Raw genomic sequence first — 14,007 nt, 5'->3', positions numbered from 1 at the left:
AACAAATACGTTTTTGGCAATCAACCATGATATTTACTTATCATTGTAAAATCTAGTTTCACTCAAATAAGTAGAACAAAACTTTTGTTGTAATAGACACAAATCACGAATACTACACAACTGCTGACAAACGTCAATAGTAACAATCACAACACAACCATTATTTTTCCTGTTATTGTAACAGATATTTTTATGCTAATTATCTAATCTAAAAGTAATGTTTACACAATGTTCTAAAAAGTTAATCAACCTGAGAGTTACTCACATCCATCATAAAAAAACATTGCTGTTTGGCACAGAAGCCAAACAAACATGCGTACATAGAATAGTTATTACCACTTAACTGAAATTTGGGATTTTTTTACTTACCCGGTCTGTCATTTCCAATTTTGTAAGAGTATAACATAATTTCAATTGTATTCATTGTAAACGTAGAGTCTTTTGTTTCTAAAATGTTTATTAAATTTTATATTTTTGATGTTAACAACGAAACCTAAAGTTATTTGTATCGAAAATAAACCTAAAAATACTGTCTTGTAACACAAGATCTCAAAAAAAAAAAAAACTTGCTATGTCTTACAAAAGTAAAAATATGAGCTTGTGAATGAATAAGACTTATTAACATTTTTTAACGCTGAAGAATGGACTGACTACTTTACTTTGCAATTTTAAGAATACATTAATATTGACGTGAGAGTGGGAACGCAATAACCCAAATATATCTTCTCTAGAGAACTCAATATCACACAATTAACCTTGATTAAACAATGGATTTATTTGAAATTGTGGAAGGGCACCAACACAGGTTACTAAACTTAATTAAAAATATTTTACCATTTTTTGAATCGTGTACACACATCTAATTCCCATAGAATTTTGGACATTAAAACTGATATGTTACTCATCTACACCAACAAATTGATTCAAAAAATTTATTCAGAGAAATTTTGAGATGCTGCCGTCAATTTTTTGGGAGGAATAAATGAATAAATTTTGATCAACGACTTACCATGATTAAGATAACCTTAAAATGTTTACAAAATTTCACAGTATTCGGTCTTCCAGTTGCAAAGTTAAATTGAAAAATTTTGTTGTACAATTTTTTTCCGAAATCTCGATGTCTAGGGTGAAAACTCAACACGGAATCACACAATCGCACCTGCAGTGACGATAGTGACTCTTTTAAAGACTACCTTCGGTGGGATGTTCAGTAGAAGATAGTAAAAAAGTGTACGCGACTTTTCTATGACTTTTAGTTGCAAATTTCCGAGGTAATTCGAAAAATAAAAGTAAAAAATGTAACATGAAGATTAGTTTATTTTTAGATTTCTTATAGATAATATAGTACAAGGTGGAAATGAAATTAAAATAGCTACTTTTTAAAACCTCCATTTTACCGTAGGGACGGTAAAATAGTAACGTTGATTTTTTTTTAGTAGCTTCCGGTAAACAAAAGTCACTATTCACTACGACCCGACTATAACAATTTCGAACTTTTGCTAATAAAACTAATGGTATGAAATGATACAGTCATCTACCGTTAATTCGAAAATAGTAGCTAATAACGAAAAAACCAAAGGATACTAAACTATTTATGAAAAACAAAAAATAAAAGCATGTTATGAACTGACACGGTGAACGTAAAATATCTACAATATTAATTTTAATACGGTCATCATTGTAAATCTCGTTTGTAACTCTCGAGAGAAATTTAATTTTGATTATAGTAATCTCAACTCACACTCAAACAAATTGACACTACTTAAAAATGTTAAGGAATCATATCTTTCAAAAAAAAAAAAAAAAAAAAAAAAAAAAAAAAAAAAAAAAAAAAAAACAATTATATGACTCTAAAATTTCGATGGTAAGTTTCAAATTCGAGGAACTAAAGTTATTTTTTATATTCAATTAATATACAGGTCGCCAGAATGTATGGAAACGGTTAAATATCTCGAAAACTAATTGGTACAAATCAACTGAAATTAGATATAGGGGTACAAGAAGTTGTGCTCTCATTATTTGTTAATAAAAAATTTTTTTGCTTCATTTGTTTTCGAGATGCAAGGCCAACTTGATTTTTTTTATAGCACCATATAATTATGCATTTTTGAATAGAACTTTTTTTCTGAATTCATTATTGATATAGCACAATCATACTTTCTTTTTGATTGAAATGGCAAAATAAATTATTTTAAATAAGAATAAATAACAAACGAAAAATGACATAGTTACCTGTGAAAATAATTTTAATTTCACATGTAAGGTGTTACTTGCAAAAATGGTACATCTAAGTGAAACTGAGCGCACAGTATTATTAATGATTTTCGGTTACGGTGATAAAAGAGGAAGTTTTGCTCAAGTTTGTAACACTTTTCAATGAAATTCATCCTGAGCGAGAACCCATTTCTAAGTCGACGGTTTCAAAAACCCTATGAAGATTTAATGAAGCTGGAAGTGTTAAAGAACGTCCAAAACCTGGCAGGCCAAAAACTGCTACAATGGTGAAAATACCTTTAGTGTCCTCTTAGACGCAACAGAAAATGCCAAAACGTCAGTGTAACAATTAGCGCTGAATCACAATGTTGGTAGAAAATCAGTTCAAACAATAATGAAAAACGTTTCAAAATCCATTTGATACAAGAGCTAAACGATGATGATTTTGATCGTAGAGTTGAATTTACCGAAATTATTATAAACAGAATACAACAAAGCAGAAATTTTATCAACAGGATTTTGTTTTCTAACGAATCTACGTTTTGTTTAAATGGTCATGTGAACAGACACAGCTGCAGATACTGGTCTAACACAAATCCATACTGGATGGAGCAAATCCACACAGTGTCCAGAAAAACTGAATGTTTGGTGCTGTATTACTGGTTACCATGTAATTGGTCTCTTTTTTATTAATGGGAATTTAAATTCTGAGGAATACTTACGACTGTTGCAGGAACGTATAGTGCCTAGACTGAGAGAATTGTTTCCCAAATACCAAAATCCGGAGTTGCCAGAGGAAACTATTTGGTTTCAACAAGACAGTGCTCCAGGCCCCATTTTGGACCTCAAGTGCGACAGCACTTTCTTGAAACTCCCTGGCAGATGGATAGGCCGAAGCGGTACTATTGAGTGGCCTGGCAGGTCACCGGATTTGACACCGCTTGACTTTTTTTTTTGGAGGCTATTTGAAGAATCGCGTTTATATCAATAGACCGATTCACATTGAAGACTTACAGGAACGCATAGGTAGCGAAATTGCTAACATTCGTCCAGGAATTCTCATTAACGCACTACAAAATTTTATTCAGCGTCTTTTTTACTGCCAGGAAGTAAATGCATTTTGAGCATTTTTTGTAGAATATAGAAATTTAATTTTGATTTCGGTTGTTATTGTTTAATAATTTATTTTGCCATTTTAATCAGAAAGAAAGTATGATTGTGCTATATTCATGAATTCAGAAAAAAAGCTCAATTTAAGAATGCATGAATTATGTGGTAGTGCCATTTAAAAAAATCAAGTTCGCCTTGCATCCCGAAAACCAATGAAACAAAAAAAAAATGTTTTCACGAACAAAACTCCTAATTTCAGTTGATTTGTACAATTGGTTCTCAAGAGATTTGACCGTTTCCATACATTCTAGCGACCCTGTATTTTTGTGTTTAATAAAAAATCCTTAGTGAAAAGGCAAATTTTGAGAATTTACACCTACAATATCAAAATGCGTCATCGATCAGTTCTGCAAAAATACAAGCCGCACTTAACATTTATGATTTTGTTTTGCACCAAGTCTATTCATTTTCATTCACCTAAAAGACTTAAGACTCAAGATCGCAGTAAATTTGCAAGGAAAATTCCATTTAGTGTTGTAATTTTTTTTATTAAAGTAAACCTAATTTTGATGAAATGGCCTCAATTTCTTTAAATAAAATGTTACTCAAGTTTTGCCTCTTTTTAACAAATATTTATTTTATTTAACTACTTTAAATTTTACACTTCTTCTAAAAAATTAACTAAAATATTGGGCTGTCATTTAAAAAACCTCACCACCGTCACAACTCTGGTATTAAGTCGCAAGAAAATTTCAAATTTGCTCTTAAAGTGTAGTTCATAAAAAGTCAATTTATCTGGCTTAATATTTTCATTCATTTTTACGGTCACGTATAATAAACCACTTGGAAAACCTTTTAACCACTACGAGGAAAAAAAATAGCATCATTGATCATTCTTGTGGTCGATAATGATAATGAATGAAGAAGGACCGGTCGAGGTACCGAATTTTAGCCTTACTGCAAATACTGTAAATACTTAATATATACCTACACTACCGCTCATTAATATGCGCAACCTTATTGTTTTGCAAAACTAAATGAAATCCTTTTATAGATTGATGCTGTTCATTCTGTTAATGATATTAATTAAAATTGTCTTAATTAACTAAACTTTAGTGTAGGTTTTTTACCACCTTTTAACAAAATCAAATTATCTAGGCGCTGCTGTGTTATGATTTCTCACAAGCCACTATCCGGCCAGTAGAAGTCATAAAATGTATTCATCAGTCCTTAAACTATTACTGGAATCTAAATTTAGCGGATTTTACACTTGGGTGGAACTTGTAGGTCCTAAAGAAGTAAAAAATATCTTTAAAACAGAGTCAAATATATTTTTCATACATAATTCCTACTACAAAAAATTCGATGTCAATAGCAATAGTTAAATGGCGACTATTCCAAAGTAGTATTCACCCCCTAAGCCGATAAAAGATGAATATTTAAATGAGTGAATCTGCATGAAAATGAAACCCAAGTAAAGCGTGCTCAAATTAATGAGGGGTAGTGTAACAATAATAATTGTTTAATACAAACATCAGACCACTACAAGTGCAAATAAAAAGAAAATAGTAAAAGCGTGGGCAACATAATCTACAGTAACAGGTTAAGAGTGGCATTCATTGAAAAAAATAAAGAGATAATGTATGAATTTTTATTAATAGAAACTAACACAAACCTGGACAAAATAAGCCATTAACAATATATAAATAGAGCCAACTTCGATCACAACGTGTCACAAAATCAATGTAATATTGCAATCATGTAAAATTTTGTGTACGCGTATCAAAAAATAATAACATTTTCAATCGCGAGATTTAATTAGCCATTGCGCCCTGATTACATAATAGTGTACTGCAGTGTTTGATATTTCATGCACGACGACAATACGATTTCAATTTGCATTCCAGTCTAATTTGTGTACACGTTAGTGTAAAACACCACCTTAACGTCGGTATCTCTAGAGAAAGGTTAGCCTTCAGGTGAAACGCGATCATAATCGAAATCGTCTCTAGGTCGGAAAAACTAATGATGTAATTGCCAGGATGACTATTTTAGTCATACCGAAGTAAAAAAAGTGTCGCCACAAGAACTAAAAGAAACAGCGACATTTAACCGCAGGCCAATTCTTTGATCGTCATCTAACAAAATGTGTAGCGGCGGCGCGCAACTTATAAAAATAAACACAACACGAAATTACATTGCAATCTGCTTATTAAACACCAGTAAAAAATTACAATGGACTAATAAAATTGCGCTGATAATAAAAACGATGTTAGCATATAGAGCGGCTTTATTGATAAGAATCAATGATGCGTAGGTGTCGTAAATCGAGGTGTTTTTCGGCACCAAAATGAAAATAATTCGAAGGGAGATGAATGAAAACGGCATCGGTATTAGTGCGAGAGTCTTTAATTAGTACTTTCAAAGACAACCACCTGTCATACCGTACAGGGCAGAGCCTCACTATATTGATTTTCTTACTGGCAATGCAGATATTCAAACAGCGCCGAAAATTTGACGGAAAATCGTCGTTTCGTGGTGAAAATTCGGCAAGGAGCGGAACGCGCGTTGCGACGCGTTTACAAAATCGCGTTTATTTTCGTGTGTGGGGTTTAGAAATGATTTTTTTTAGCTGGAACCGTCCATTAACGTTGTCACTCCCGAATTGCCGCGCAGCATCGAAGTTGGCCGTTTCCGCAGCGAAATTCACACATACGGACATCAAAATGCTCGTACTTACTTTCCGAGTTCCTCTTTTAGATCGTAGTTGTCGCTGAAACGCGTACAGGCAATTGGCACGGCCATAGCTCACCACCGCAGTGCCTAAAACGTACTGCTATATGTCGCTCTGCCGACTAGTAAACCGACTGACACACGAGAAAACGGGATTTTTCGCGCAGCCAACCGAAATTATGCCACACAAAATACACCACCAGACGCTCGGTCAGGGACGCACAGCGTCCAGACTTGCTCGATACACTTCGGACGCGGTTCAGTATTATATGGGCTTTTTGCCGACCGACTGCAAACCACCGACCGACGATTTTTCCGAGGGCTCGTCTACTTAATTGATGGCAATCTGCGATCCGGTCGTGCTCTTTCGCGGACGCCGCACGACCTCCAATCCCCACTAGAATCCGAAACTGCTGTTAAGGCGCTCCTCGGGGATATAACCTAAAAGATCAATATTGTGGCGCGTCTACACTACAGACAGATTCGGAACCGACACTCGACAACGGGGGAATAACCTTGCGACTTGTCGTGTAATACTATTAACGCCGGCGCTTCGACATTTCTTACACAACAAACTGAACACACACGATTGCCTTCAGCTTGCTGTTCATGCCAAGGTCTCGACGTTTTGCGTTTACATCTTTTTTTATCTACCGCTGCTGTATCATTTCCTCCTTATGTTTTTATATCTACGACTTTTTTTCTCAGCTAAGATGGTTTATTCAAAGAAATTGTTCTTTTTAGAACAGAAATTTTGTGGTAAAAATGCGACGACGAAGTGAAATTTTAAAAATAGATTTTTAACAACCCATGTCTCTGGCAGTTTCAAAAATATTTACTGCCCTAGAGACTTTCAAATTTCAAAACAAATTTTCAACTTGTTATTTGGCGCCATCTTTTGGTTCATCGCCTGTTTAAAGAGAGTGAGCTGTAGCATATTTATTAACTACAACCTGGATATTCTAGTGTACCCATATAGTATCAAAATAAGGAACAACAAACAAAGGAATACATTTTATTGGTGGATCGTTTTCCCAAGCTTATTTACATTCAAAATTTTAATCCAGTGCGGTGCACTGTCAGCTTCACTTTGTTAGATATTCGCCGAATTTTACTTAAAAAGTTGACCGACTGCATTGTAAAGGATTATCAAAACCGATCTGAGAACGGAAAACCCTTTAAATCCATTCCTCAGGGTTCATTTGCACGTTCTCTGTGGATGTAGAAAATGAACTCCTGGGTACTACCTATACCTCCAAAACAAGGGCGAGTATGTAGGGACCATTTTGCCAGATCAGTGGGAAATTTTTTGGCAAGAAACTGAACATTCCTGCGGTCTCATCTACACTCGACCGCAAAATTAACCGGACATTCATATTTTTACTTATCAACGTTTTAAAATGCTCTGCAAATTAATTTACATCAGTATTTGTACTAGTGTTGTAAATTAACGTGCTTATTTCATTTAAGGTTAATTGTCATGTTAATTATCCGCTAATTTATCAATTATTAATTTATTAATATCTCTAAAAGAGAATTACTGTTTTAAATCACAACTGAATAGTACATAGATTTTTTTTTCAATTAAAATGGAATACTTATGTTCAACATTTATTAAACAATAAACAAAAAATAAAGTAACATTCTTTGATAATAAAATAAATTTTCAAAAAAAAACAAATTGAATTAAAAATCACTTCCACTGCCATCATTCTTATATTCGCTGTCGTTACTTTCTTCGTTTTCTTCTCCTTCTTCACTTTCTATTTGGTCCCCATCCTCATCTTCACTTTTAATTTGTAACACAATTTCTTCATCGTCAATCTATTCATTCTGTTCTTATTTAATCCAACTGTTGTAGGGTAATTAATTATAAATGTTTCTGCTTTCTATTCATCTTCTTCACTCGAGTTAAATTTGTCTTTTACTCTCGGGTTAAGAATATGTGCTAGCAGTTGTACTTAGTGGAACATAAATTGTTTTCTACTGCTGAGATATTCTAACAATTGAAATTGTTCAAAAACGTCAATGTAAATTGATTCTAAATAGCTATGCATACATACTTAGGTATATGTATGATAATGTTGAAGCAGCATCACCTTCAATAGAGTTAATTATAGATTATGGTCCCTTTAACAAATTTAAAAACCCATCTAGATTTTCCGAAAACCTTTAGTAAAATATCTAAATGAGATAAGATTTTGCTTGAAATCTGAAGATACAGCCAATGTTTGAAGACATTCTTTATTCTGAAGTAAACTTTGTATAGATGCTACATTTTGTTTCAACAGGCTTCTGTAATGCACTCGTTTTACCAAGCTTTTCTTTATGTATTATTTTTAAAGCTTCTCTTACAACGCTTTTGTGTGTAAAATATTTCATTAGTTGAGTGGCTTTCTTAACAATTTTATGCATGGTCGGCAACTTCAATATATCTCGTATCAACAAATTCAGACCATGTGCCTGGCATCCATATGTAATTAAGTTGGGGTATTTCTGTTTTAATAACTGCCACGCAAGTTGCATGTTTGCCGCATTATCTGTTATTACCGCGCCAACTTTTTCTGGACCGACTTTTTCGATTACATCACTTATTAATACAGTAAAAATGTATTGACCCGTATGTTCTGGTGTCAAAATAAAATTTATTAAAGATGTCCCATTGATGTCTGTCCAGCCATCATCATACAGTTGTCGCAGTGCTTATTTTGTTCTCTACTTGTTGTTTAATTGCATCATATTCCTCATCTAAAAGTTCATTCAATAATGAGTACCTTGAGGGCAGTTTATATAATGGTCGAATTTTTTGGAAAAATTCTTGCCACCACTTGTTTTCAAGTTATGACTTGTATATACTGCTCTGACTAACGTTGCAACTAAAATATGATTTTCTGTTGGAGACATGTTATCCAAGAACACTCGATGAAACTGGTTAAAGGTTTTGATTCTTCATACTTAAAGAATTACCAAACAATTTCAAATGATGCAATTATAAGTTAATGATACTTACTAAATTTGAATGAGATGTAGATGAAGACAAACGTGAATCTTCAGATATAGTAGATAATGATATTATATCAGCACTGATATCCTGATGTACTGTACTAGTAAATAAAGTTTCATATTCACGTATAGGTTTTGGTTTTATGTTGGATTTCGATTATTGCTCTTTTATAAATTCTAGTGCCCGGGGACAATTAATTGTATGAGTCTGCATTCGAGCAGCATTCGTTGTGAATTTCTTTCCACAAAACTTGCATTTCCCTCCTTTATTTGCCCATTTGTACATTACTATAATACTTCCAAATTTCACTCCGTTACCTTATCATCGCTGATATGGAGAGAAAAAGCGAAATGTACTTTAGTGGGTATCCGGTAATTGTACGTCTTACCACCACCGTCTTGTTTGTCACGGAATAGGTATTTTTTAACTTTTTAATATAAGGGCACGCAGAAAAATCGGTACGGCGGGACACAAACATGTTAACTCATAGACAAACAAAGAGTAAATTCCACTCAAAAAACAGTCATACCAACCGTCCAAATCGTGTTAAGTATCAAAATCTCACCGTCAGAATTAGCACATTTGTGAATTATCCATTGATTATTATCAATGATTATTATGGGTTTTTTCGCAAATTTAGTTAACCGTGAATTAGCGTTAATATCAGTAATTTTCATTTCGTAAATTATCCGACTCACAACACTAATTTGTACACATATAAAATAAAATAGGGGAGTATGTAATAAAATTTTTAGGCGGTATCACATCAGAAGACCATATTTTGTTTAGCAATTTTTTGAAAAATAAAATTAACAGACGCGATTTATTAAAGAAAAAACATATATGACTTTCAATGAAGCTATTGCTTTTCACAATGATGGGCGGAGCCTGCATGATATCGCTAATAGCCTAGGTATACCTCGTAGTGCAGTGTGGAATGCTATATAAAGGTTCCGAGCAACTGGTTCCTGCTCCAGATTACCTGGACAAGGCAGACCACTATCAACAAACCCTGCTGAAGATCGGTTTCTTCAATGCAATTCTCCGAGAACGGACACTCACTGAGCTCTGAGTAAAAGATTTGCAGATGTTCATGCTAGGGTTGTTTCCTCGGATATTATTAAGAAGGTTAAGGAAACACAGTTTGATATCCGATCCACCTGCTACTGGACCTCTTTTGCCTGCAGCACACCGCAGAAAGCGATTGAGATTTGCGGGAATTAGTATTCAAGCTTTAAGGTGGCCACCCAGAAATCCAGATCTAAATCCAATAGAGCATGAAAAAAATTCGTTTTTATGTCGTTAGGAGAGTCAAATTTTTATTTTCTATACAACGGGATCTGCATAATGGTATATAGATTAATATTGAATTGAATTTTTTATAGAATTGACTATCGGCTGTTACATTTTTTCAAAAAAGTAGTATCCGATTCATTTTGCGGCCGAGTATAACTTTCATCCTACGGATCTTGCAAATCTACCTACCTAAATCTGCTACTGTTGCAGTAAAAATCAGTGCAAAATCAAAGCAGGATTATTTACAGGAAAAAAATAAAATGCTTATTAGAAAACAACTTCGAAGTTTAAGAATAAGTTTTAAAAAATGAAGTGGACAGTTATATACCTATGTATAAGTTATTAAGTATACAAAAACTGCTTTTGAAAAACTAAAACAAAATCTGAAAGATCTTTTTACCAAGGATCGAATTGAATTGTTAAAAGCAAAAAAGTTTTCAAAATGTTCTGATGAAATTGTAAGCAATTCCCTTCGTGTCTACAATCTATCTCGAAAATAGGGATTGCCATTTCTGCCCATCCGAAACTTAAACTTTCATTTACAAAATTTGCAGTTCAAAAGCGGATTGCTAGATGAAGTAATTGATTTTATGAAAATAAGACTAAAACATTCAATCAAGATTTCGGAAAAGATTGTACGGGGCTGGATTGGATTATTGCATCCAAAGTGAAACATATACCTATCATGGATTGTAGCGTTAATTTACCCAAGCATAAAGGAATTGCTACCAAAGCTTTAGTAATTATTATGTTGGGCGTTATTACCAGTAGGTGGAAGCAAGTAGCAGCATACACTAGTGTCCCTGTAGAGAGAGTTCCGCAACTGCTTTACTCACTACCTTGGACTTAAAATGGCGGCTCAGCATCAGCTGGAAGAAAGCTAGTTTTGCTTGTTGTTTTGATTGTTGTTTTTTGGGCAAAAACAGGGCGCGAATGTGTGTATAGTGCGTGTATATATAATATGTATATAATATTATTTACTTGGAAAACATGGGAATAAGTTTATATATAAAAAAATTCTTACCAATAGTGCCAGTATTACAAGTAGTAAGAGTATTACGATGCGTATTTTGGCAAACAAAATGCAATAAGACATTTCAGTATTTCTGCGTTTCATTGACCTTTCGTTCGTATACCTAAATTCTTGTTATATCATTAAGATCCAAATTAAAACAGTATTATAACCTGGATGATGTGAATAAAATTGGGAAATAATACTTTGTTTCGATTCAAAAATTGCCCTTCGTTTTACTTTTATTCTAAAAATTTATTGTACCACAATTTATTATTATTCATATCTCCTATTAACTTGGTCCGTTTAAAGTTGGCGCGTGGTGTTGGAGTTACAATGGCGGAGGTTTGCGGAACTCTCTCTACAGGGACACTAGCATACACTGGTGACAGTACCAATGGAGTAATTCTTGCAGATATACAGGTGTTTTTGAAAGGTATGCAAAAAAATTTTGATAAATCTGACCATCTCAGAAAATCATATAAAAATTTTTTCATTGTAGAAATCTCACAAAAAAAAATTACCCCCGTCCACACTTTTTCCGCGCCATTGACAAATTACACTGCGTTTCAAATAAAATGCACCACCTAGAAGGAGTAGGCGTAGAATATTGAAATTTGGTGGAGAAGACTATTTCATATAGACAAATATTTGATTAAAATTTCAAAGAAAATATAAAATGTCTAACACAAGAAATGTTAATAATGTGATAAAATTTCACGTGCGCGAATACAAGACTGTATTCTTCTAGGCATGCTTAAAATGAGATGATCTATTGCCTGTCGGGGTATCTCATTCCAGGCATTTTGAATTTGTTGTAGCAATTCTTCCAAAGTCTTTGGAGGATGTGGTAAATTGCGCAGCCTTCTATGCATTACATCCTATACATGTTCGATTGTTGATAAATCTGGTAATCGGGCAGGCCAGGGTAAGATGTTGACATTATTTTCTTCAAACACTCTTTAAGTAAATATGGCCACATGAGGCCACGCATTATCTTGTTGAAAAGATGTTCTTCGACGGTTCTAGAGGTAAGGAAAAAGAATTTGATTTAACACGTTATCGATGTAACGCCGGGCATTTAGCGTGCCTGGAATGAACACTAAGGGGGTACTTTAACAGATGTGTATACCACCTCATATCATTACTCCAGGTGTTAGAGCGGTATGACGTCTCTGTGCAAATTCCAGATTTTACGTTTGGCCTCGAGACCTTCGAATACGTATGCGTCCATCAGAGTGCCACAAACAAAACCTAGACTTGTTTCTAAACATTATGACATTCCACTATTACAGCCATTGCTGCCTGTGTTGGTACCAGTTAAGCCTGGTAGTTTTGTGTTCTTGTGGTAAGGGAAGTTTACAGTTTGGACCATAAGATCGCAAGCCAAAGGAACGAATTTGGCTGTAGGTGGTACTCCTCGGATTCTGTGCCCAATTGCTGTCATCCAGTCCATCCCAACTGATCGTTATGGTTACCAAGGGTATTGAATAACATTTCTTCTTAGCAAATGATCTTCGCGTTCTTGAGTCACTCTGAAACAGTCGGTACTCCTGCGACGCATTTGTTGCTCTTCGTTGTTCCATTTTCGACTTGTTCTTAATATCGTAGAATGCTTTGGGCCTAGTCTTCTGGTGATTTCCCTAAATGGTAAACCAGCCTCATACAACCCAATAATTCGCCCTCTTTCAATAGGTGTTATCTGTTGAAAATTACCTCGTGTGCGAACTCGTAGCATTTTTGCAAGCACAATCATGACAAATGTCAAGTCAAATTGCAAAAGAATCTTCCTCAAGTGTCTTTAAAACATAATCAAAAAATTAATAAAAATCGAATAACACCCGGTATATTTTCTAAACAAGTTGTAGTTTTTAATTCAAATTTTAATCAAATGTTTGTCTATATGTAACAGTCTTCTCCACCAAATTTCAACATTCTACGCCTACTCCTTCTAGGTGGTGCATTTTATTTGAAACGCAGTGTATATTGATTTAGGTACAGGGTGCACAAAATTAATTGCTTCCTAGCAACTGACTAAGGTAGTCGACATAGGTAGCACCTATGTCGACAGTGACAAGTAAAAAGTCAAAATTTATTTCTTTCCCGTCACGTCCATTAGAAGAAAGATTAGCAAATAAAACCGAAGTCTACTAGTTAGGACTCAAGGAGAACATTTGACTATTGTATAATGTGCATTACCATGTGTCACTGTGGTTTTAAAAGGACGAGGAATAATTATCTAACAATTTCTAAAATGTTGGTATTTAAGGCGGCAAAACAGAGTTTTTCGGGGGAATCACCCTTTTTTACCAAAATTCAGTGAAAGATAAGTTGTGAAAGTGCCTTATAAAGATAAAGAAGTTTGTTCTGGTACTGTTTTCCGTGGGGATAAATGAATGAAACCTTTATTGTTGGCCATGTACTCTACTTAATTCTATTTTCTAGTAATTTAAAAATTTGTAAATAGCACTTTAATAAAAAGTTTTTTTTTATTTTTCAAAAAACAGTTACAAAAGATCCAAGGTAAAAATAACACCGAATCAGTTATTGCTGCGCCCTAAAGATCATATCAGGATTAGCTCTAATATTTGTTGTAACTTCCTCAATGCGATTTTTAGCGGCTCAACTGTGTCCAACT

General features: G+C 34.1%; 1 protein-coding gene across 16 annotated transcripts in view; it reads right to left on the bottom strand.

Moving 5' to 3' along the window:
* Camkii (Calcium/calmodulin-dependent protein kinase II) overlaps positions 1–6,572 on the bottom strand; it is a 103,102-nt gene extending 96,530 nt beyond the window's left edge. For 3 of the 16 annotated variants that reach the window (XM_064064058.1, XM_064064062.1, XM_064064061.1), the window contains exon 1: positions 6,065–6,569. In XM_064064058.1, coding sequence (XP_063920128.1) covers positions 6,065–6,129 — 65 coding nt within the window. In that variant the 5' untranslated portion in view covers positions 6,130–6,569. Of the gene's footprint in view, positions 1–6,064 lie in introns of all 16 variants that reach the window. The other 13 variants (XM_064064063.1, XM_064064059.1, XM_064064064.1 and 10 more) reach the window with 9 other exon arrangements.
* Between the last annotated feature and the right edge of the window lie 7,435 nt (positions 6,573–14,007).

Source organism: Zophobas morio, unplaced genomic scaffold, assembly GCF_036711695.1.
Source record: "Zophobas morio isolate AGI-343-1 ecotype UQ-CSIRO unplaced genomic scaffold, CSIRO_AGI_Zmor_V1 ptg000024l, whole genome shotgun sequence".
Classification (NCBI taxonomy): Eukaryota; Metazoa; Arthropoda; class Insecta; order Coleoptera; family Tenebrionidae; genus Zophobas; species Zophobas morio.
The sequence above is the reverse complement of the archived record's forward strand: the minus strand, read 5'-3'. Positions and strand labels throughout refer to the sequence as shown.